Source organism: Mus caroli, unplaced genomic scaffold (assembly GCF_978045245.1).
Source record: "Mus caroli unplaced genomic scaffold, Mus_caroli_1 scaffold_9, whole genome shotgun sequence".
Classification (NCBI taxonomy): domain Eukaryota; kingdom Metazoa; phylum Chordata; class Mammalia; order Rodentia; family Muridae; genus Mus; species Mus caroli.
This window is the reverse complement of record NW_028227264.1, coordinates 60,441,863-60,466,914: the sequence shown is the minus strand read 5'-3', so window position 1 is coordinate 60,466,914 and position 25,052 is coordinate 60,441,863. Positions and strand designations below refer to the sequence as shown.

At 48.5% G+C, this 25,052-nt stretch overlaps 1 protein-coding gene and 1 long non-coding RNA gene across 2 annotated transcripts; both read right to left on the bottom strand.

The window, feature by feature from the left end:
* Window positions 1-2,529: 2,529 nt before the first annotated feature.
* Tacr2 (tachykinin receptor 2) lies at window positions 2,530-15,645 on the bottom strand. The gene is made up of 5 exons (XM_021174958.2): window positions 15,254-15,645; window positions 10,475-10,669; window positions 7,532-7,685; window positions 6,535-6,731; window positions 2,530-2,746 (listed from the first exon to the last, which is right to left on the bottom strand). The coding sequence occupies exons 1-5, from the start codon at window positions 15,643-15,645 to the stop codon at window positions 2,530-2,532; spliced, it is 1,155 nt and encodes a 384-aa protein (XP_021030617.1).
* A 4,617-nt stretch (window positions 15,646-20,262) lies between these two features.
* Window positions 20,263-24,325, bottom strand: LOC147002662 (uncharacterized). Its single transcript, XR_015048531.1, has 3 exons — window positions 24,091-24,325; window positions 23,037-23,187; window positions 20,263-20,358 (listed from the first exon to the last, which is right to left on the bottom strand). It is a non-coding gene; the product is annotated as an uncharacterized LOC147002662 (long non-coding RNA).
* Window positions 24,326-25,052: the final 727 nt, after the last annotated feature.

The window sequence follows — 25,052 nt, the reverse complement described above, 5'->3', positions numbered from 1 at the left end:
ATGATACCTGTCTAGCTGTCCTTGGGGCATTCCTTCAGGAAGTTCCCTGGCTGTCCACAGAAATAGCATGCCCTCAAGATACCCTTCGGGATGCCCCCTCCTTGGACAACGCTCATTAACAGCTTATTAACAAGTCCATATGTTGTGTGCCCTTTTTCCTTTCCCTGTCCTGGTCAAGTTTACAACACACTAGGTTTTAGAACAACTGGTCTAGGATCTCACCTGGCTCAGCCACCAGATTCTGCAAAAGTGTTTTTGGTTTTGTTGATTTTTTTTTTTTTTTTAAGACAGGGTCTCATCCTGTGGTTCTGGTTGTCTAGATTTCATTCTGTATTCCAGGCTGGCCTCCAACTCACAGTCCTGCCTCTGCCTCTCAAGTGCTTGAATTATAGGAATAACACTGCGATGGCTTGTACAATTCTCTATGAATATCTGACTGTCAGGGAGTCTCCTTTTGGACCTCCAAGGGCTCTGGTATTGCATCAACATGTGTTCTGACAGCCTTCTTTAATCTCTGGAGAAAGGTAATATAAGATTCATTTTCTCCCTGGTAAATGGCCATCAGCTGAGAGTAACTAAGACTGGTCTCTGCTTTCCTGAAGTCCCCAGAAATACAATAAAGTGCTGCTTCTCCCAGTAACCCATGGTGTCAATGACATCCCTGGATGGAGCTCTTAAAGAGACATCCTGGGCTCCTGTAGGAACTTGGGTCTGTGAGTCTTGGAATAAGAAGCCACCATCTCAGAGAGCTACCTATGTTCCTCTGAGTCCAACCCCTTCTCACTGTGTCCTCCCCCTTCCCCTCCCCCCACCTCAGGAAGCCTTACCTCCGGCTCCTCAGCCTCTGGATGAGATGAGGGCATACCCTTTACTCCAGCTCATGAATGTGGGGGCAGTCCAAAGAGACAAAGTAACTGCTGGGGCCCCTCTCCAGACTGTAGAACCTTAGCCCCTGCCTGGACAATTTGCCCATCCTAGCTCTGCAGTTAGGGGTTCATCTCCACCCTTTGGTGGATTTCCCAACACTCTGTGATGTCCCGGTCACCACTGCAGCTCTAAGTGACATAAGAACCCTTTATTGGGGGTACTGGCACTGTGAACTCTGGGAGAGCTCAGATGACATTAAACTTTGAACACATGTTTACAGCTTATTTGGTTTTCAGAGGGCACTGGGCAGGCAGCAAATGAGTCACCATTTGCTGGGGAGCAGGGAGATGGACAGTCCTGGAGCAGCCTGGGCTGGGCAATCTTAGAACGGGGACCACCAGTGTGCTTCACCTGCGTGTGGGAGCTGTGTTCCTGACTTGTAGGTGCTTTTGTGTCCTAACAGCTGATGAAGTGTGAAGCATCGTGGTTACTATTTAGCGTTAAGCTGAATACAGCCTGCTGGTTTGAAGGCATTGCTTCCACCAAGCCCCAGGGCAATCCTGCAGGGGATCAGAGTGACCTATATCTCAGCTGAGACCGTTAACTGCCTCCACTCTGGGTAGGATGGGAGCTTTCAGATCCTAAGGCAGAGATGCCCTGGATCCATTCACAGCCAAGTGGGGGGACTTCTTCCTTCGTGGCTTATCTTTGATGAGGAGGCAGTGTCGTGGTTATGCCCCACGCTGGCTTAGCCAGCATCTCCAAGCATTTTCATGAACCAAATTTAGGAGCATGGATCTTCCATATGTGTGTGTGTGTGTGTGTATGATGTGTATATATATGTGTGTGTGTACATATATATGTGTGTGTACACACATATACATACATATATACATATACACACATATACTACACATGTGTGTACATATACATAAACGTATACATATATATAGATCTCAGGCTTTATTTGGAAAACACGGCCACTGTGTTGCAGAGTGAAGCAGTTGAGTTTTCCTTTGGGTGCTGGTCCTCTGCGGGCTGCCACAGTCCCCACCATTTCCTCTGACCCTAACACTGGAGCTGTTGCCTTCTTTCTCTTTAACATCGTATGTGCACAGGCACATGTACATGTGTATGTGTGCATGCATGTGCAGATATACATGCACACACACGTGCATACACACTCTTGGGGAGGTCAGGGGACAGATTGCAGACGTTGGTTCTTTCCTTCTGTCTGGGTTCCAGGAACTGCACTTAGGTCATGAGGCTTAGCAGAGAGTGGCTTTACCACCTCGCTGCTGAGCCATGTCACCATCCTTCAGCTGCCTTTCTCATTATGACTGCAGTTTTCTTCCCCAAGATCCAGTTTTTCCACCCCTCTCTATACTCCAGGGAGACATCTCACTTTGCAGCTCCTGGATTGGCCAAATGTTGGTTCCCAGTCTTCCTGGCCTCTTCCTCGGTTGCTGGAATGCCTATGATGGGTGTCTGCACTCCAAGCTCTTTGTATCAGCATTGTCTGTGGCGCTCTGAGCACCGTCTTGCTTCTTTTCTGTTGGTGTGTTGAAGAATGGGGTGTGGGACAAGCTATTATGTAAGGGCTTTTCCATCAGCCACTTCTCAAAGGGGCTAAGCCTGGGCCCTGCAGACAAGCTCAAGACTTCAGGGTCCAGCAGGCTCCCCATCCTGGGAGCCCCCAACCTGCCCATTGGTAGCCTCAGAGTGGGTCATATCCCCCGTCATGAACAAAGTCTCCTTGGTGTGACACCGGTTGACTCTCCTAGAGATGGATGGAGTGTGGGTCAGCTCCAGCCTGTCTTCCTCGGTTGGCGTTCCCCAGGGGCAGCACCGGAAAGCAAGCCGGAATCCAGAGCGAAACCTGCCGAGGGTGGAGAGTCACTTTAAGCAAGGGAGCTAGGGGTACAGGAGCTGTCGGCCATGTGACTGCTCCATGCCCCAGGAGACTAGCTCCCTTGCAAAGGAGCCTCGCTTTGAAGAGTCTACCAACAACTCGGGGCTGTGTGGAGAGATGCACAATTGAATGGATTTAGTTTCTTGGAACAGCCAGAAACACCGGGAACATGGCTCATGTGAGTAACATCAGTACTTCCTAGGCATGGGCAAGAAAGATGGCATCAAGATTCAAGGTGGCCAAGTGGTGCCGTGCCTTGGAAAGAAGGGAAGAAAGGAATGGAGGGAGAGAGAAGGAGGGAGGGAAGGAGGAGGAGGAGAGAGAAACCAAACTGAATTACAAAGGCGCCATGTGACTTAACTGGCTTCTAACAGGAGAGAAGAATCTTAGAAAGAACTGGGGCTCAGTGTATGTAGAATAGGGAACCTCCCCCAAGAACTACTTCAAAGGAAAGCTGGCACACTGGAGCTACCAAGTATGGGTGTATCTGCTCAAAAAATAAACAGCTCTCACTCAGGCGGGATGTAGGCCTGTAATCACAGCTCCTTAGGGATTAAGGAAGGAGGGAGGCACAATTAAAGTACAAGGCTCGCCCAGGCAGTAAGGGAGACCATATTTCAAAACAAATAAGACCAGTCCTACGATGTTGCTCATTAGTAGAGCATTTGCCTAGCATGCTGGAGGCCCTGGGTTCGATCCCCAGTACTGGGAGGACCAATAAAGTAAAGTAAAATAACAGGGAAAACCAAACCCATCCTTCCCCGTGGTGCTACGGACTGTACCTGAGGTTGTGAGGATGGTTTTGAACTTTTGATCCTTCAGAGTGCTGGGATGCAGGTACACACCACTGTGCCCAGCTTATGGAGATCAAACCTTGGGCTTTGTGCCTGCCAGGCAAGCACTGTCAACTACACCATACCTGCTTTGGCCTGATTTTAAATGTGTGTGGGTGGTTTGCCTGCATGTATGTCTGTGTGACACATGCATGCATTACCCAAGGTGGCCAGAAGAAGGCGCAAGATCCCTTGGGACAGCAGTTACAGGTGGTTGTGAGCCACTATGTAGGTGCTGGGATTTGAACCAGGCTACTCAGGAAGAGCAGCCAGTGCTCTTAAGCATGGGCCATTTGTCCAGCTGATTCTTTTGGAAGGTAAGTCAGAGTGCTTGCCTACCAGGTTTCGCAGGCTCAAAGCCTTGTTGAGCTCTCCCTGTTGGAGTGCCAGCCCAAGAGCAGACCTTATCTCAGGGCTGTTGATTCCCTCTGCAGGGAATTCTTGCCCAGACTTCGGGGAAGAGTCAGTTGCTCCAGCTTTTGCTCAACTGTAAACTATACACACACACACACACACACACACACAGAGACAGACAGACACACACACACAGACACACACCCAGTCTAGTGCCTAAGACCATCAGCACTTCCTGCTCACTTTCACACACTTCCTGCTCACTTTCACACACTTCCTGCTCACTTTCACACACTTCCTGCTCACTTTCACACACTTCCTGCTCACTTTCACACACTTCCTGCTCACTTTCACACACTTCCTGCTCACTTTCACACACTTCCTGCTCACTTTCACACACTTCCTGCTCACTTTCACACACTTCCTGCTCACTTTCACACACTTCCTGCTCACTTTCACACACTTCCTGCTCACTTTCACACACTTCCTGCTCACTTTCACACACTTCCTGCTCACTTTCACACACTTCCTGCTCACTTTCACACACTTCCTGCTCACTTTCACACACTTCCTGCTCACTTTCACACACTTCCTGCTCACTTTCACACACTTCCTGCTTACTTTCACACACTTCCTGCTCACTTTCACACACATTTATCTACTACATTATGTGTGTCTCCCCCTGCCCAGGCTGTCAGTGCTTGCAAAAATAAAATAAAATATATATACATATATATATATACACACATATATTATATTAACATTATGTATTTATTAATAGTATGTATATTTTATAATATAAATTTTATATAATATACTAGATAGTACATGCTATCTAGTATATTATATACTTCCTGTATTATACTTAATATATATTATGTGTTATATACTTTATAGTGTATATATATTTTTCTTCTGCTTACTCCTTAACCCCTGGGGCTTGAAAAGTCCTGGACACACGTGGCTGCTTGTGAGCTTCTTCTGGACTGAGAGTCCAGACCTCTATGACAGTGTTGTCACAGAACGACATTTCAGAGGCTCAAAATTGAACATTGAGCAGTGTCCAAGAACTGTGTGTCTGGGTGACAGAAGAGAGTCAGGCATGCAGACATGTGGTGCTGGTGGTCTCTCCCTGATGTGACAGGGTGGTCCCCAGGTTCTCACATCAATCTGAACAAGTGTAAGCAGAACCAGCTGGGAAGCATTGGAGATATGGAAATTCCAAATCCTGTATAGCCTATATGTCCTAGGGTTAGGACAGTCTTCCCTTCTTAGGCTCAGTCTTTCCATCTGTACAATGGGAGACCCCCGCCCCTTTCTGCTCTTATCTACTAACCTCTTGGGAGCTAAAGATTCTAGGCATCCAGTAAACCCTCACAGAGCCTGGGCCAGGTGGGTGGGCTGAGCAACAAAGACCCCAGTGGAGTTAGGTAGAGTCTGGACACTTGTGTAGACAGTTGATACAAGTTATGTTATAAACAAAGAGGCCCCAGCATCAGTACTGCTCACACCCATTGGACTGCAGCTGACTCAGTGTCTCCCTCTCGTGGCCTCTCATCTGCTCCCACCCCAGGCCGAAAGGCTCACTCTGAGCACAAGGATCCTGGGACTTGGATTCTGCCTGGCTCACTAACTCTTCCTTAATCAAGAGTCCCAGAGCTGGTGTCAGCACATCCCAGACTCCAGGACCCCAGAAGCACCAGAGCCAGCAGCCAGAGCCCAGCCCTTCCTCCGCTGGTCTCATCCTGGGGCAGCGTGGGGGAGGGTGGGGGCGGTGAGGCAAGAAGCACACTGCCAGCCCCCAGCCCTGCCCCTAGCTCCGCCCTCAGTCCCGCTCCCAGCCCCGCCTTCAGTCCCGCCCCCAACCCTGAGCCCAGTCCTTTCCTCAGTCCCGCCCCCAGCCCCGCCCTCGGTCCTGCCCCCCAGCCCTGTCCCAAATCTGTCCCCAACCCTGCCCTCAGCCTCTTTAGACACCTGCCCACCCAGATCAGTCATACCCTTAGGAAGAAGCACTTTTAAATGGCAGCTCTTTTGAGTCGGTGGGATCGCGCAGTGGGAAAAGGCATTTGCTACAAGCCTGGCAACCCAAGTTCTATCTCAGAGACCTACATGGTGGAAAGAGAGAGACAACTGCTACAAATTGTCCTCTGACCCCCACCCATGTGCTGTGGCACACACTCCTTTGCACACATGCACACACACACACACACACACACATCCCATAAAAAAGAAGAAAAGGCCATCTCAGAGATAGTCTTACCCAACTCAGCTTTCTCCCTCCCATTCTGCTCTTCTGCCTCTCCCTACTCGCTCCTTCCCTCCATCTTTCTGATCCTGCCTTTCTGCCTTCTCCCTTGCCCCCGATGCAGACCCCAGAAGAGACAAGGACAGACATAGGGCACTATGGCTCAGCAAAGGACAAAGCTTTGGGAAGGAGATGGGACCCAGGCTAGATCCAGGCCACACAGGAGGGTGATACTGTGGGAGTCCCGGGCAGCTCCAGCCTCTGGGAGGAGCTACTCCAGTCCCTTCCCTGTGGGTGGAGAGCGGAGCCAGGGTGGGGCTCACCTGTGGTTAAGGCAGCAATAAATGATGGGGTTGTACATGGTGGAGCTCATGGCCAGCCAGAAGAGTGCCAGGTAGACCTGCTGGATAAACTTGCGGTAGTAGATGTCTTCTTGGAAGGTCCCCAGGATGAAGTAGAGGTGGTAGGGCAGCCAGCAGATGGCAAATGTCACCACCACCAGTACCATGGCCTTCACAAACTGGTCAGGGAGAGACGCGGGTCAGTCCTTTGCATCTGAGTCTCAAGCCTTAACCTTCCTAGAACTGGTATGGGGTATCCTTCACCCAAGCCTTGACAGCTTTTTGCTGTCAGACCCCATCGGCATCTCTAGCCTCCATCCCTGGGAACGAGTATTCTGCCCATGCTCCAAGAGCCCACCACCTCATGGCACAGTCACGGGAAGGCTTGTCCTTCCACTGAAATCCTCCCGTGTAGCAGCCCAGATCTGTGGTCAACTCTCCCATCAGGAGTCCAGGACTCTTTGTCTTGGAGCACCTCCCTGTCTAGTCTGCTCTCATAGGTCCAAACTCCGGGACCCAAGCCAACCTTCCCAGGGATCTTTGTCTGCTTTAGCCCATCTATCTGTATAGGCAGTGAAGTTCCAACCTGCTATCTCATCCTCTGCCTAGAGGCCAGGTTCCTGAGCCTTCCCCAGCACCTCGAATGCCTGGCATCTGCAGGCACCTTCCTGAGTTTTCAGTACCCCTGAGGACCGGAAGGCAAGACGGAGACCAACTTCCCAGAGGAAGAACAACTGGGTGACGTCCCTGCCTGTTATGGCAAGAACTCTTAGAACATGGAGAAATCGGTCTAGCATTGGTCTCCAGATCATTAAGACTCCTGCGTGATTCCTATAGAGGTTCTCAGAGATGCCCAGTGACCTGGGTTGTGTGCTCCCTAGCACCCCGTAGCGGGTGGGTTTTGGGTTCTAATGGCTCCCTGGAGCAGATTCCTGCACCTCCACCCCGCTCCACCCCTGACCCTCCTCCCGCTTCCCACCTTCTTCTTGGCCTGTAGATGGCGCAGGTTAGCTCCATGAGCCTGGTGTCTGGGTACCGCGCGTTTCCACAGTGTGAGGCCAATGACACTGTAAGCTGCAAACATCACCACTAGAGGCAGGAAGTAGATGAGGACAAACACCACCAGATGATACCTGCAGGGAAAGCCGGGAACCTGGGTGGACAGTGGGTGGCCAGATCCACCAATGCTCACTCGGGATTAAGGTTCCTGAACCCCACACAAACACCTTGCAGCCCCACCCTGGAGTTCGGTTTAAAGAAAAATTAAGGCAACATTTCCTAGCATGTATGTTAATGCTGGGCTTTCCTCGAAAAAATTAACCAGCATCAGCCAGTTCTTCTGTGGTATGGAAAAGGCTAAAAAGGGGGAAAGCTAACCAAATGTTATGCTTGTTTAACATATAAAATATAACGCCAGCACCAGTGAGACAGTGGGGATCTGGGCTGAGTTGGACCTGAGTTGGATCCTTGGAAGCCACATATAGATCAGACGGTGCATGGCATGCACACAGCTCTGTCTCTCTCATGTTTTTATAAAAAGAAACATTTACTATATATAGTATATATGTGTGTATTTACTGTATAGATATATATTTAGTATATATATGTAATATTTATATTATATTATATACATACACACATATATGTATATGTGTATATACACTAAATTTTATTTTTAATTTTTAGTATATATATACTCATTTAGTATATATATTTATATATACTCATTTAGTATATATATTTATATATACTCATTTTTAGTGTATATACATGTGTGTGTGTATATATATATATATGTATATATATATATATATATATATATATATATATATACTAAAAATTTGGTGTGCTGGGTATGGTGGCACATGCCTGTGATCCCAACAGTCCAAGTATGGAAGCAGGAGGGTAGGATGTTCACTGTTAATCCTCCATACACAATGAATTAGAGGCCAGCCTGGGATACGAAGACCTTGTTTCTGATAAACATCATTAAGCACAAAGGTTAACACTCCTGTCACTGTTCACAGTGTATGTTTCCTCCCAGAATCATGGATATGTGTGCACATGAATATATACTTATATTTAGTAGGTAGGTCATATATGATATTATATGTATAGAATTGTAGGAGCCACACTAAGAAAAGGCCTTAGCTAGAGATGGACAGTGGAGAAGCCACACTGATAGCTCCCATGTCCTTTGCTTCTTTCCTCTAAACACCGGGTATGTGGCTATGTCATCAAATACCTTTGAGCAAGGCACACACACCACTGTGCCTGCTGAGACCCAGTACACTGGGTTGTATTGATGCTCATTGTTTCCTTTGAGGAAGATACTACATAGGAGGCACACCACTGGCTCCATTTCTGAGGGTGCTATGGCCTCCTGGAAAAGCCACAAGCTTCCTTCTGTCTTCCAGGCAGGCCTTCTGAGGGAAGGGGGGGTCCTTGGAACATCAAGGAATGGGCCTGAGAGTCCCCCTCCACCATGTGGTTTCTTAAAAAAAAAGTATGTGTGTGTGATGTTCATGTGTGTATGCACATCTGCATGTGAATAGGTACGTACGTACGTACGTGTGTGTGTGTGTAAACCAGAGGTTGACATGGAATGCCTTCCTCCATGTCTCTCTCCCTAATATTTTGAGGCAGGGTCTCTTGTTAGAACTCGGGGCTCTCTGACTTGGCTAGTCCGACTGACTTTGCTCTATATCGCAAACTTCACTTCCTGAGTACTGAGATTACAGGGGGAGTTGTCATGACCACCTGGCATTGACTTCCAAACAGACTACATTCTCTAAGATGTATGCACATCCCTCACTAGCCCGTACACAGACACCAAAGTGTGTTGTGTGTGTGTGTGTGTGAGGCGTGTACAACTACACACTCTATCTGTAGATGCACATGGCTCATGCCCCACCTTACCGAGGTGGCAGACTGGCTGCCAGCATCTGCTTCCCCCACCTCACCGCCCTGCCTCAACGCTCACTGACTGTGCTGTCCGGGCCACATCTTGGAATATACTTTCTCCCCCACCAAGATGGAAGACTACAATACATATGGTGGTCACAGCGACTTGTGAGAAGGAGGCAGGAGGATCAGGGTTTCAGGCCAGTCTAGGCTACATGAGACTGTCCCGAAAATCAAAATAAGAGGTTGGGGATATAGCTTAGTTTATAGGGTGCTTGTCTGGCACACACAGGCCCTTGTACCACATAAAGCAGGTGTGGTGGTGACAAGGTCAGTACTGTCTAAAATTAAATAAATAAAATATTAATTTAATATAAATATTAAATTAGTATGAATATTATAACATTTATTATAATGGTTACACTATAAATTATAAACATCATAATTGATATTTACATTAAATTAATATAAATATATTTATTACAATTATAGATAAAATTTAAATATTATAATGGGTGTTTATATTAATTTAATATAAATATTAAAATTAAATAAAGTGATTTAATGAAAATTAAACAAATTAAATATAATGTTCCGTAGTGTCCAAAGAAATAAAAGCATCGGCATCCACGAAGTGCTTACAACAGGTCTGGTGTTCAGCATGGCTTTTAGTATGGATGGTCCCCAGCTTATGTTTTGATTCAACGACTTTAACTTTCTGACGATGGAAATGCTAACAAGGCCTTCCGCAGAAGCTACCCTTTAAATTCTTACCTTTCTGTTTGCTCTCAAGAAGTGGACAGAGGCAGTGAGCTGTCGATCCCAGCTAGTCATCAGGGTTAGGGTTAGGGTTAGGGTTAGGGTTAGGGTTAGGGTTAGGGTTAAGGTTGAGGAACCGCCATATAAACCTGCACTCACATGATCACATCTATAGCTGCAGAATAGTGTGCATATCCCTAGACACACACTACACACACAGACAGGAGCCAATACACATGTACCCTGGGGTGGGGCTTACAGTAGGAGCATCTTGCCTCCGTTGTCATTGGGCCAGGCCACCACACACTTGGTGGCCCCCTGGTCCACAGTGATGGTAGAGTAGAAACATTGTGGGGAGGCGAGAGCCAGGGCTACCAGCCAGATGCCAGCAATAACTGCTTTGGTGCTGGGGGCGGAGAGCCGCGGCTGAAAAGGGTGGACAATGGCCATGTACCTACAAGCAAAGTACAACATTAGCAGCTGGCATCCTCACGGCAGATACCCGCTCCTCATCTTCCTGCCCAGGCTTTCTACACCCTCCAGCTCCTGTCCACGCAGCTGTCCTGTCTACAGATGCCAATGTGCAGTTAGGTAGAGTCCTATCCAATCTGTAGAGGATCGGAGTGATGGTCAGGGCGTGGTGACTATCCCCAGCCACAGCACACTAGTACCCCAGAATCTAGCCCAGATACCTAGCCCTCTGCTCTCCTCTGGGTGTGAACAAGTCCTTGGACAGCCACACTGTGATCCAACTGGAACAGGATACAGTCCAACATTAGCTTGTAGCTCAGCCCTGACTGGAGCATCCACACCCTCATCTCTAAGCCAGCCTCCTGCCATTCTGCATGGTATAACCATTTCTCATACATAGATCAAACCAGCAATGCTTTTTGGAACTTTCTGCAACTGTAGATATGTCTAAAGCACACAGGGTCCTATATGGTAACCACACACCATGTGTGGCAGAGAATTCAGACCGTGTGGCTAAGACTGAGCAAATTCATTTTCTTTTTCTTTGAGACAAAGTCTCGAGTAGCCCAGGCTGGCCTTGAACTTGCTATGAAGCTGAGGATGACCCTGAACATCCAGATCCTCTTGGGTGTGGAGATTATAGACAAATACGGCCATGAGTGGTTTATGCAGTACTGTGGGTAGAATCTGGGGCTTTGTGATGGTTTGCATATGCTCGTCCCAGGGAGTGGCACTATTAGAAGGTCTGGCCTTGTTGGAGTAGGTGTCTCACTGTGGGCATGGGCTTTAAGATCCTCATCCTAGCTGCCTGGGATCCAGTCTTCTCCTAGCAGCTTTCAGATGAAGATGTAGAACTCTCAGCTCCTCCTGTACCATGCCTGCCTGGATGCTGCCCTGCTCCTGCCATGATGATAATGGACTGAACCTCTGAACCTGTAAGCCAGATCCAATTAAATGTTGTCCTTATAAGAGTTGCCTTGGTCATGGTATCAGTTCACAGCAGTCAAACCCTAACTAAGACAGGCTTCAAGTATGTTAGGTGTGCACCCAGCAGCTAAACCCTTTCTCTATATATGTGTAGGCACAAGCTGACTCCTGCATCAGTCTTTAGACTCTACTCTGCACATGGCCAATGCTTGCTTCAGACCTCTCTCACAGCTTTCCCTGTGTCCTGGTCAGTTGCTTTTCTCCTTGTTTGTTGGCTCCACCTGACACAAGCGCGAGAGTCGTTTGAAAAGAAAGATCCTCAGTTGAGAAATATCCCCACCCCATCGGGCTGTGGGGCATTTTCTCAGTTCATGTTTGATGCAGGATGGCCAAGCTCATGGTGGGTGATGTCATCCACGGTGAGGTGGTCCTGGATTGTATAAGAAAGCTGGCTGAGGACTGGAGAGATGGCTCAGCGGTTAAGAACACTGACTGCTTTTCCAGAGGTCCCGAGTTCAATTCCCAGCAACCACATGGTGGCTCACAACTATCTGTAATGGGATTAGATGCCCTCTTCTGGTATGCCTGAAGAGAGTGACAGTGTATTCATATACATTAAATAAATAAATAAATAAATAAATAAATAAATAAATAAATAAATATTTTTTTTTAAAAGAAAGCAAGCAGGCTGAGCAAGTCATAGGCTACAAGCCAGTAAGCAGTTTTCTCTATGGCTTTTGCTGACTTCCACTCGGTGGAGAATCAGGAAGCATAATACGAAATAAACCCTTTCCTTCCCAAGTTGCTTTTGGTCATGATACTTTATTACAGCAATGGGAACCTTAATGAAGACGACCAGGGAACAGCTTGCATGGCCCCCTGTGAGTCTTTCCTTCCCTCCCTTTCTGGGGCTCCTTCTTCCTCGCTGTATTCACTGAAGCCACAGGCCACCTTCTTGATGAAGTTGTCTAGAACAGGGCTTGGAGGGTTCTAAGGAGACTTGAGCCATACTTGTTGAGCCCTGAGCCTGGCGAAGTACAGTGGACTTGACAGTGAGCATCATCTCCATGGGTCAAGGGTCAGGGTCATGAGCCCTTCCTCTCAGGGATGAGCCTGAACTTTGAGACAAGGCTGGGACCACAGTCTATGATGTTGACTTGTATGCTTCCCCTGTTTGCTGGAGCAGAAGCATCCACACCGAAGCATCCTACGTGTTAAGATTGAGCCCCTGGGGCATTACCATCTTATTTGCTGCTTGGAATATTTGTCCTCTAGAATTCTCCAGACTGACCCTGATCTCCCATTCATCTTTGCTTGGATCCCAGCCTCCCAATGACACCCATCCTGGTACCCATGGCAGCCTGTAACCCAGAGGTTCTCAACCTGTGGGTCACGACCCTCTTTTGGCAGACCTCACTCTAAAATATTTACATTATGATTCATAACAGTAGCAGAATTACAGTTGTGAAGCAGCAATGAAAATAATTTTATGGTTGGGGGGCGGTCACCACCATAACAGGAGCAACTGTATTAAAAGGTCACAGCATTAGGAAGGTTGAGAGCCACTGCGTGCAACCTGTCCCTCCCTGGCACACACATCCCGGCACCTGGAGATCCTTCCTCTTTGCTAATATTTGTTCACAACAGTCATGAACTCAAAATACAACTTACAATTTCTTTATTTGATGGGCAGTGGTGGTGCATACCTTATCAGAAGCAGGAGGAACAGCCTGGTCTACAAATGGCGTTCCAGGACAGCCAGGGCTACACAGAGAAACTGTTTCAAAAACCAAACCAAACCAAACCAAAACCAAAACCAAAACCAAAACCAAAACCAAAACCAAAACCAAAACCAAAAAAGCCAAAACCACCACCAACAACAAAATATTTGTAGGCTTATGATTTAAATTCTTACCATGGGAGGAACATTAACATTGAGTTTCCATCATCTAAAACCCAGAGTCATTGTTACCCAGCAGGCACTAAGTGAAGAAATGGAGAAAAGGGGCCAATAACATGGCTGAGAAGGTAAAGGTGCTTGCTACCAAGCCTGAGGACCTGAGTTCAAAGCTCCAGAACCAACAAAAGATGAGCTCTCCCAAAAGGGCTAGAAAGAGTCCTGCAAGTTGTCCTCTGACCTTCTCAGGTATACTGTGATAATGTGTGTGTGCTAGCATGTATACATGTATACATGTACACATACACACACACACACACACACCAAACAAATAAATGTAATAACAATTTTAAACAGAGGAAGACAGGTGAGCCTCAGCTGCCGTCAGCATGATCAGAGCCCCTCCTCTGAAATACCCGTCATTAGCCTCCTGCCTGACTTCCAGGCTCTCGGGCTCTCGAGAACCTTCTGCCACCCAGCCTCGCTCTGAAGTGCAGGCCCTGTAAGTCCGTATACCTGTACCCCCACTGATGGAAGTTCCCCAGCCCTGGACCTCTGCCCCACATAGAGGTAGCATCCTAAATTTGCTGCATAACTGAACGTTCAGAAATGCTTAGGGGGATTCACAAATACCCAAGGAAGGGGAAAGGATGGTCAGCGGGTGCCAGCCGAATTTTTTTTTCCCTGAGTCCACCACTCAGAGGGCTGTGTTCCAGGCCCCTGGCTCTGCCCTAACTCCATGGTTGACCTCAAATCCTGCTTATCCTGACTCCTTGGGGACCTTGTGTGTAAGGTTAGAAGCTGGACCCATATGAATGGTGTTCTAACTTTTTTGACTGTGACAACTGGCTATGCAGCTTAGGATCTTAGCTACATGATCTTGGCCACTCTGATCCTCCTTCCACTACCTCTGAGTGTGGGGATTACAGGAACACATCACCCTCTTACACCTGATTTATGTAGTGCTGGGGGATCAAACCCAGCCAAGCAAGTCCTTTGCCTACTGAGTTACGTTCCAGTAACTATTACAGCCCCAAACTTAATTTTCAATGAATAGAAAACATTGTCTCAAAGGAAATCTCTGAGAACTCCATTTTAAAAGTCTATAGTTCAGCAGTGAGAGGCCGTGGGTGAAGGTTTCTGGGGAAATTAGGGGAGGTGGGGAGTCTGGAAGACTAACCGAACTCTATGCGACAGAGGGGCGCATGGCCCTGTCCCCCTGTACTTCCTGTGTCTTTGCCTCACCCCATGCTATTGCCTCTCTGTCCGATCCTGCTCCCCTTCCCCTTAGCCCAGCCCTGCCTGTCCCGGAAGTTCTCACAAAAGAAGATGGTCTTCCTCCACCCCATCTTTAGCCCACTCCTTAAAGATCACTGTTGGTGAGCCCCCCTTTCCTGGCTGGAATCATTAAAAAAAAAAAAGCATTGTTATAGCTTAGATGCAACACTCTAACTTCATGTAACATTCCACCTCTTTCTATATACAAAAGCAACACGGGCAAATTTCCTCATAGGATGAGAGCAAGATGAAGAGACCCACACTTCAAAAGTCTCTGGGAGCATTTTCCTTTCCAGCCTCGATTGAGCAAGCTCCTAGGGGGAAGCCATTCTGTGTCTAATCTGACGCTCCCTGCTTTGGCTCCACATCCCTCTGTCTTCTTGCTATGAACCAAAACTGCTACATCGTTCCCTGGGATGTTCCCCCATCAAGACACCCATCCCCTTCCCCGATGCCCGCTCTTGCCTGTCAGCGGCGATGGCGGTCATGGAGTAGATGCTGACGAACATGGCTGTGACAGGAAAGAGGTTCTGGAAGTAGCAGAAGGTGCTGCCAAAGTACCAGATGTTGTGACTGGCATAGATGAAGTTGAAGGTGGCATTGAAGGCCGCCATGCAGAGGTCTGCCAAGGCCAGGTTGATGATGAAATAGTTGGTGACCGTGCGCATCCTCTCGTGGGCCAGAATGATCCAGATGACTGTGGCATTGCCTGTTACAGCCACCAGCACCAGGGCCAGGTAGGCTGTGGCCCATAGCGCCAGCTGCCAGCCAGGCATAGAGAAGGCTGTAACGCCTGTTGCGTTACTCTCAAGGCCAGACAAGATGTTGGTGTCGGTAATGCTGGCACGGGCCCCCATGGCTGATCCTGGGCCTGGAACACAGGGTCTGGCCCTGCAGTTCCGTCTAGAATCGCCACAGAAGAGAAATCCTCTTGGGTGTGTAGATTTACGGGGGTGAAGACGATTGGAAAGCAGACACGTGTAGCCAGGGGACCACGCCTACAGCTCAAGCAGAAATGAGTCAGGCTGAGCAGAAAGCAAGGTCCCAGGCAGACTGTTCAAGCATCTCGTGGAGATGGAGAACTCAAATTCCAGTCTCAGAGCAGGAGGCATCCTGATAACACGTTGGTTGGTTCCAATCTTTCACACCAGAGTCAAAAGGCTGAGAGTCAGAGAAAAGACGTGACCAGCAACGGGCATTCAGGAAGTTGGTGATAAGCCAGAATTGGAATTCAGATCTCTCTTAAGGCTACTCAGGGTACATCCCAGATGAGAGATGTGCACAGTGTGGCAAGTACATGAGTCCTATAAGTCCACTGTGCAGCCGGCTGGTCTCCAAGCTCTGCAGTGCAGGCTCCCAACGCTGCCAGCCCTCAGCCGTTGCTCCCAGCTCCTCCCTGAAAGGCAGGCAAGGGCCTTGGCAGAGGTGCTGCCTGCTCCCGCCCTCCTTCCACCCCCTGCTTGGATGGCTGGGCCTTGTCTCTTGAAAGATTTAGGACCTGCTGGGAAGCAGGGAGACCTTGGGGAGCGAGGCATGGGGTGGGGGTGGGGCGTGGGTGGGGGTGGCCTAGAGGGCATGAACCTCAGTATTTGCGTTCTGTCCTCTGTCAGTCCACAGGAGCTTCAGGGACGCACTGGCATTTGCATTTGGGAAGGAGAGGGACTCAGGCTGGCTTGGAAACCCTGGGGAAGCCATTAACTCTGTGTGAAAAAGAAAGTCTCAGTGTTCAGAAATACCCTGGGGTACGAGGGTGATTTGTTGGGGTGTTGGATAAGCGATGAGGACTGGGTTCTGGACCTCTGGTGTTACCTCTTACCTGCTGTCTGACTAGGCAATCCTTCCTGGCCATTTCTCACCTCAAGTCTCAGCTTCCTTGGGTATAAAATGAGAAATTGCGTTTGGAGCCAGGTGGTGGTGGCGCATGCCTTTAATCCCAGCACTTGGGAGGCAGAGGCAGGCGGATTTCTGAGTTCGAGGCCAGCCTGGTCTACAAAGTGAGTTCCAGGACAGCCAGGGCTACACAGAGAAACCCTGTCTCGAAAAAAACCCAAAAAACCAAAGAAAGAAAGAAGAAAGAAAGAGAGAGAGAGAGAGAGAGAGAGAAAGGAAGAAATAAATTGCGTTTGGACAAATGGTGTTCAAATCTCTCTCCCTCCCCACCTCGCCTTTCTGTCTCATGTAACCCAGGCTGACTTCAAATTTGCCACTAGATCAGGATGACCTGAACTTCTGATCCTCCAAATACTGGGGTTTGAGTTGCTCAGCCTAGTTTAAGCAGTGCTGGAGACTGGTGCGAGCCGGGCAGGCACTCTATGAACTGAGCTATACCCCTAGTTCTGAGCCCTGTAGTGGGGAAAAGACACTGGTACACCCAAAGATACAAACAGTGCTAAGCCACACACCCTAAGGACCTTTTCTTTCACTCTCTTGTTTTTTGTTTGTTTGTTTGGTTGGTTGGTTGGTTGGTTTTGTTTTGTGACAGGGTTTCTCTGTGTAGCTCTGGCTGTCCTGAAACTCTCTCTATAGACCAGGCTGGCCTCGAACTCTGATCCACCTGCCTCTGCCTCCCCAGGGCTGGAATTAAAAGTATAAAGCACTGCCGCCCAAATCAAAACAGTTCTTATTGTGAATTTTCTGAGCTCAGCAATACCCTGATATCTGTCATTTGCTGTCCTAGCTACACTGATGTGCAATGTCTGGGATGGAGGATCCAGCTTTTGACTTTGAAGAAGAGGTCCTTCCAGGGCTCCTTTTCTTTCCTGGGATGAGCTAGAGCGATCTGGAACTCCTGAGTCTAATATAGACCTGGCCACCTCTTTGCCAGACCACGAAGGCCTGCTTCCTCTGTTGGATGGGCCACCGTGTTTTGACGTTGCTCTCTTACCCAGAGGGTCTCTGTCTTTGATGACTTGGTGGCAGCAGCTGTGTCCGATCAACCCTGTTTGTTTCTGTCCCATGCTTGTTTGGCCTCTATCCTAGAGGCAAAGTATGCAGCAGTAAGAATGGAAGCTATTTTCTCCTTGCTAGCCTGCTCTCCTGCATTCAAACAGCTGCACTTGATTGAACTTTGGGCCACAGCCCCAGTGTAGAGTTGGGGGTGACTGAGAGTGTGTCACCAGCTTCAAAAGCCCAGAATAGCACATCTCCGCCCCTGCCACTCCGTTGTGTATGTAACAGGGATTATACTTTAGAGCTACTAAATCTGAGTTTTTATTTCCTTCTTAAATCATAAATTCTTGCAGCTTTTCAACAATGTGCTGGAAGGCTTGTAAGCACAGGATAGAAGAGGTGGGGGCCTCCCGGGACAAAGTGTGACCGGTTAGCTGTGCTACTTAGGGGTGGGGCCCTGGAGTCTACAGCTGGACAATGGTCTTTCTTTGTTTTTTCAAGACAGAGTTTCTCTATATATCTCTGGGTGTCCTGGAACTTGCGTTGTAGACCAGGCTGGCCTTAAACTCACAGAGATCCACTTTCCTCTGCCTCCCAAGTGCTGGGATTAAATGTGTGTGCCACCAGCCTGGACAATGGTCTTAAAGGCCAGTTTGCATTAAGAGGGAAGGGAGGTACTTTAAATTACTCATTGTTGTTGCCACATCAGAATGGGAGGATTAGGCCAGGCACAGTGACACAGTGCAGGAAGAGTAGGAGTTAAGGACATCCTTGGCTACACCGCTTATTCAAGGCCAGCATGGACTACATGAGGCCATGTCACAGACAATGGTCTGCGGAAATAGCCTTAAAAGCATGAGGACCTAGAGTTCTCCATGTTAACGAGGTATCTAGACTATTCAGCCAGTGAGCTTCCCTTCCTGGGCATTCCTTCCCGCAAAGATGCTTAATCCCTGGTTCACCCTGAATAAAGTGTATGCATTCACATCCGCCATCAAATAAACCAGTATGAACAAGCAAGGATCGTCCCTTCATTAAGGATGATGGAGGAAGACCTTCATCTGATAGAGCCATGCGTAAATCTCCTGAGGACCTCCATACTATTGTACTCACTAGGAGTCAGACTGGTTCTGCCCTACCTGTCCGGGGCCCTGCCTCCTATCTCTGCCCACAGACTCCAGGAAGGTAGCCCAGGCTGGCCTCAACCCTGACATTCTCCCGCTTCTGCCCCCAGAGCATTGGATTTATAGCTGTGTCCCCCATCAAACCTGGTAGCTCAGTTACCAACAGTGTGCTTCCCCTGGAGACTATGCCGGGTCACACCTTCTGTGGGACATGAGTGCCAGTCACCATGGGCCACCTGGTCACCACAGTGTGGGGTGGAAACAGACCTGGGCTGTACAAAATAGAGACAAGAAGGACAACTTGGGGGCAACATTTGGGATGCAAATAAATAATTAATTATATAATTAGTTAATGTAAATAAATTAGCGTAAATAATTAATGTCAATAAAATAATTAACTCAAAAATAATTTTTAAAAAGGACAACTTGGGGAGCCTTTTTATACTCCACAAACTCGGTCTATAGAATTATGTTTGCCTGCCTGCCTGCTGGTGGCCACATGTGCTTTGGATCACCGTACTTGGAGGTGGAGGCAGGAGGATCAGGACTTCAAGGTTAGCCTGGGCTACATGAGACCCTGCCTCAAGAAGACAAAGATCACCCTGAGACTTGCCCTCAGGAGTTGCTTTTTTTATTTTTCAAAGTCCCTCCTTTCATGAAGGTGACAGCAGGCTGTCTTTGCTAGTTTTCTTTGTAGTGATAAAACACCACGACCAAGGCAACTTAGGGAAGAGAGTATTCAGTCTGGATTACGGTCTCACCATGATGAAGGGAGGAAGGAACAGCTGAGAACTCACATCTTGACCCACACCCACGTCACAGGGAGAGCAAGCACTGAGGAGCACACGTCTTTGAGTCTTCAAAGGAAAGCCCACGCCCAGTGACACACCTCCTCCAATCCGTCCCAAACAGTCCCACCAATGGGAAACAAGTATTCAAGCCTGTGAACCTATGCCGGCCACTCCTCTTCAGTCCACACACAGGCAAGAGCTCGGCTTGGCTTCTTCTCTCAAATTCGCCATTTGGTGGAATAAAAACCTGGCCGTTGTATGGCTTCCTCAATTAGGTTCTAGATGGGTCCATGAGATTCCAAAGCCCAGAGTCCTGGTCCAGTCTTTCACACAGAGAAGAGCAGCAAGCACTGCAGAGGGAAAGGCTAGCTAGGTCCTACTCCCAGGGAGCTACCCTCTATCCTACATGGCCTCCACGGGTCTGAAGTTCAAGGTCACCCTCAGCTACATTATGAGTAAAACACAAAAACACAGCCTTGTCTCTGTAGCAGACTAACAGGGTACCAGAGGCAGGAGTCGGGGTTTACAGAGTTCCTGGGCTATGATCATAGACAGCTCCCCTCTGTCTGCAGATGACAGGACCCCAGGATGGTTCGTGTGGGAGGTGAGCTGTGTACCCCCTGGTAGGGGGAATCAGTGGCCCAGAAACTTAAGCTGAGAGACGGTGAGCCGGCTCGTGCCAAGATCACAGGCTTCTTGTTGACATCTTCTTTAAACACACAGACTGTGCTGGGGCAGTGCCGTGCCCTAAAAGCTTCAAGTTTATCTAGGCAGAGGAGAGAGGCTAGAGTGTTTACATCTTCAGCGCGGCTGGTATACACATAGCACGGAGGCTCTTAACACACACCCAGCCAGCCCCGGGCTCTCACAGAATCTGCCCATCTATGGCAGGCAGAGCAGGAAGTGGTGAACAACCTCACCCCCTCCCTGAGCAGGGAGCAGGGGGTTCATCTCTGAGCCAGCTTGGGTATTTTAGAGGGGACTTGGCATCTACTCAGGATGCCAGCCAATGTGATGAGGTGGCCTAGCTGAGGTGAGGAAAAGGGCTGTCACAGTCTGCCAAGTGGCCCCAACTCCTCTCTATCTCCTCTCCCACCAGGACTCGTGCAGGTAGCTAGCTGATCAGGTGCTTGGACAATCGGCTCGGTGCTATGAGAAAGGGTTATGTCTCTCTCTTCATAAGGTGCTCAGTCAAGATGAGGAGCCAAGTCCCAGGCTGGCAGCAGGAATGTCCCAGAGCATTCTGTTGAGTGTTTGACTCAAGCCTTGAGCTTCAGAGGCAGGAGGGATCCCCTAGTGGCTTTGGGCAGTGAAGAGGGACCAGAGGAGGGGACCTGAGACAGGTTGGGGGATCCTAGGTGGATCCCTAATTGGAAAGGAGCATACACTCCAGTTCACAACTCCTGGATGCAGAGAACGGCTTCTGTTTGTTTATTCTCTGACACTCAGCTTCATCCTAGCTGTGGGCTCCATCCCATTGGGTTGGCATGGGTTCCAACTTCATTAACCCCAGGGTCAGGGTCACTCTCCCTAGCTCATGAAGCTATGCACAGTGCCAAGGCTTGTGGGGTGGTGCCTGGATGGCCACTGATATTTCTCAGGCCCCTGTTCTGCTGGGTTCCAGAAAATGGCGGTGGGGGAGGGGGAGCGTTGTCTCTGAGAGACGCCTGGGGCCCAGGAATTTGGGGGTTCATCTGGGGGAGTGAGAACTGAAGGCAGAGACCTGCCTTGTGGTCATTCCTTCCAGCTCCCCTCAGGGAGGGGAGGACACCAGCTTTCCTGGTCTCATGGCAAAGCCTCCCTTTGGTGAAACTCATTTTCCTTCCTCCAAACCCACCGTCCTTTATTCTCTTGCGGGAGGAGGGAGATTATCTGATTTCTTCAGGGCACACAGACTTCATCTTCAGAGAGTCTCAGGAAGGGAAAAATTTTTGCATTTTGTCTCTCACATGTAGGGGATAAGGGCTGGGAGAAACAAAGGCTAATTTTCCATGTTAAAGCAATCAGGAGACCATGGGCAACAAAGGCCTGTGATCTAACACTTGGGAAGTGGAAGCAGAAGTTCAAGGTCAGGCTGCCTAGCAAGTTTAAGGCAGGCTGTGATGCACAGAGACTGCCACCTAAATCTAAAATAAAATAAAGTAAAAGAAAATAAAAACCAGAACATCCACCTCCTGCCTCAGAGAGGAGGTTGGCTGGGGACCGGGGCAATGGGGAGAAGTTTGGATGCTTTTTTTTTTTTTTTCTTCTTTTTCAGAACACTTAGTCTGAAGTCAGCCTGAGGTCCTTCAAAGACTCCTTTAAAACCACCACCTCCTCCTCCTCCTCCTTCTCCTCCTCTTTTTCCCCCTCCTCCTCCTCCCTCTCCTCCTCTCCCTCCTCCTCCAGATTGTACCAACTCGAACCATTTTGCCCAATGGCCTTCTTGCCATTGCTGTTTTGGCTTTGGTGGTGCAGGGGAGAAAGGAGGCCCTCATGGGCGCTGTGTAAGCCCCACCCCCTGGGCTGTGTTCCAGTCCTTTTAATTTTTGCATTATTTTTTTTTATTGCATTTGTTTGTTTTGTGTTTGGGGGCTGTGCCATGTGTGTAGAGGTCAAAGGCTAACTTTTGGGACTCTAGTTCTCTCTTTCTACTAGTTTGACCTGGAAATCAAACTCAGGTCATCGGGCTTAACAGCAAATACCCCAGAGCCATTTTGACTGCCCCATCTATTTTTATGTTCTTTGTATGTTCATGTGTGTGCACCTTGTGTGGAGGAGGCACCCAGTGCCTTTCCTAAGGAACTGTCCACTAGGTTTTGGTAAGAAACCAGGATTCTCACTGGGACCTGTTTGGTCTTGCAAACTGGGCCATGCTAGCTGGCCTGCAAGCCTTAGGGACCCCATAGCCTTTGCCGTCTAAGCACTGGGGTTACAAGCATGCCCCCTCCCAAACCTAGCTTTTTACCTCCATCCGGTGGAATTAACTCCTTGTGCTTGGGCAGTGAACTTCGATTCTTACACTTGAGCAGCGAGTGTTCTACAGTCTAAGGTACCTTCCTAGCTCCTCATCAAAAACAAATCGATTTGAGACAGGGTCTCACTAAATTGCCCAGGGCTGCCTTTGAACTTGTGATCCTCCTGCCTCAGCCCCTGAAGTAACTGGAATTACAGCTAGGCATCACCAGGTCCAGTTCAAATGGCGTTCTTGACCACTGACATTGACCTAAAAGTGGCCTACACAAGATCTTGTAAATCAGTGGTCCTCGGCCTTCCTAATGCTGCGACCCTTTAATGAAGTTTCTCCTGTTGTGGTGACCCCTCACCCATGAAATTCTTTTTGTTGTAATATAAATATCTGTGTTTTCTAATGGTCTTAGGTGACCCCCATGAAAGGACCATTCAACCACACCAAAGGAGTTGAGACCTACAGATTGAGAACCGCTGACTTAAATTTTTACTGACCTTATAGAAGAGGAGCACAGGCTAGCCCCATCTTGGCTGGACTATATTGGAAATTATACCAGAGTGGCCCTCACAGCAACATTTGGGTTCCTCAGGTGGGTCTATTGAAATGACCTCTTGGAGCTGGGAGTCTAGAAGTGCCTCCTGACACCTAAGAGACAGTGAGGAATGAAAATGTTGTGTGTCTTTAGCTCATATCGAATCCCATCTAATCCTTGCCATACTTGTTATAAATAACTATAACTATATATATGCATACATACATGTACATATATATATATACACACATATACATTATATATATGTGTGTGTGCATCTATCTATCTATATCTATCTATCTATATATTTTAAAACCCATGTCCATTCCTTCTCCACCCAGGCCAGCCTTGGCAACTGTGAGACCTGGTCTCAAACACACAGTTGCTTTCTGAGCCTTGAAATCCTCTCCCTGGACTATACCCAGGAGCTGTGACTGTCACCTCTATGACACGCTAGCCTAAGGTCTATGGTCAAAGATGGGTCTGTGTCTTTTTATTTTGTGTGTCTGTGGCAGGTTGGGGGATACATATGCATTGTGGGTGCTTCTTGAAACCAGAACAAGGCATTAGATCCCTTGGAACTGGAGTTACAGACAGTTGTAAGCCACCACGTGGTGCTGGGAATAGAACCTAGGTCCTCTGAAAGAGCAGCCTATGATCTTAAGCACAGAGCCATCTCTCCAGTCTGTATACTTTAATTTTTGACGCTGTGTCTCTTATGGAGCCTGGAGCTCATCAATTTGGTTGGTGGGCCAATGGATCACTTTGTCTCTGCCCTCCCATCCTCCGCCCAGGAGTTAGAGGTGTGCATAGCCACCATCTGCCTTGTATGTGGTTTCTGGGAGTCCTCGTGATTGCACCACAGCCCCTCTACTATTGACTGAGCCCCTCTACTGACTTAGATTGCTTAAAACCTACTTTAATAAGGGTTCTTAAATGCTTCAACCTCCCTTCTAGCCAACACCCTCCAGAAGTAGTGGAAAAGAAAGGTTAATAGGGCAAAGGGGGATGTGAACCTGTTTAGAAATAGTTCTTTGGGAGCTATTCCAATCTTCGTTGTCAGCAGTCCAACATGACTCAGCAAAACACCAACATGACTCAGCAGCTGCAGAGTCCAGCCCGCTCGGCCATCACCACTCACAAATCAGCAACAGCGGTTCGATCCAGAAGAAACTGAGGGGCTCCGGTAATCGGCCCATGTCTAAGGAAGCTCAAGAAGCCACCAGTATATCATGAGAAGTTCTTTGGCAAGTTACTCTGTAAGAAGTCACGACAAGTGACGATCAGCGATGCTATGCAAGGAGAACCAACACGTGCGGGTTACCAGCTAGTAAGGTGGAGCAAGGCGAACCAATGCCAGAGACTCCTCCCACTGTCTGTAGGGTCATATTCATATTCTTTGCAAACATCATGCATCCTCTCAGATGTCTGCTTCACCAAGACATTCTCTCACCTGTGTCTGCTTCAGCAAAGCATCCTTTCACCTGTCTGCCCGGGCTAAACATCATATGAAGTAACCGAGTTTCCAAAGAAACAGGAAATTTCCACTTCACTCCCCAGCCCAACCATGTTGAGGAAAATTAGATGAGCTGTTCAAGGTGGGATAGTCAAAGCCTCACACAGCCTTTCTCTCTTCCCACTGGCTTCTCTGAGACTGGGAGTTCCTCCTGAATGTCCCAAGAGAAGGAAGTCTGCCCACAGACACTACCTACTCGTGCACCACTTAGTCCTTAGATACTAACGGATGCCACAACTCCAGAAAGCCTTCAGGGACTTCCTGTTGGCCACTCAGTAGCCCTTGCATATGCTCCCCCACCCCAAGCTGTCCTTTATCTGCTGTGTGAGGGACACAGACGTTCAGTCTTCTAACTCTACTGTGGCCACTGATAAAGACACAAAGTTATTCAGAGTTCCCCAGCTGGGCCAGGAGGCTGAGGTTCAGGCAAGGCATGCACTGGCAGAGCCTGGTCTGGAACTC

What these genes read in the sequence shown, in the direction of transcription:
- Tacr2 (XM_021174958.2), bottom strand. Translation starts at nt 15,645, where the DNA reads ATGGGGGCCCGTGCCAGCATTACCGACACCAACATCTTGTCTGGCCTT. An exon ending in ACCGCCATCGCCGCTGACAG is followed by an intron (nt 10,670 to 15,253) that starts GCAAGAGCGGGC and finishes CTTTGCTTGTAG; the next exon opens with GTACATGGCCATTGTCCACC. An exon ending in GGAGGCAAGATGCTCCTACT is followed by an intron (nt 7,686 to 10,474) that starts GTAAGCCCCACC and finishes CTTTCCCTGCAG; the next exon opens with GTATCATCTGGTGGTGTTTG.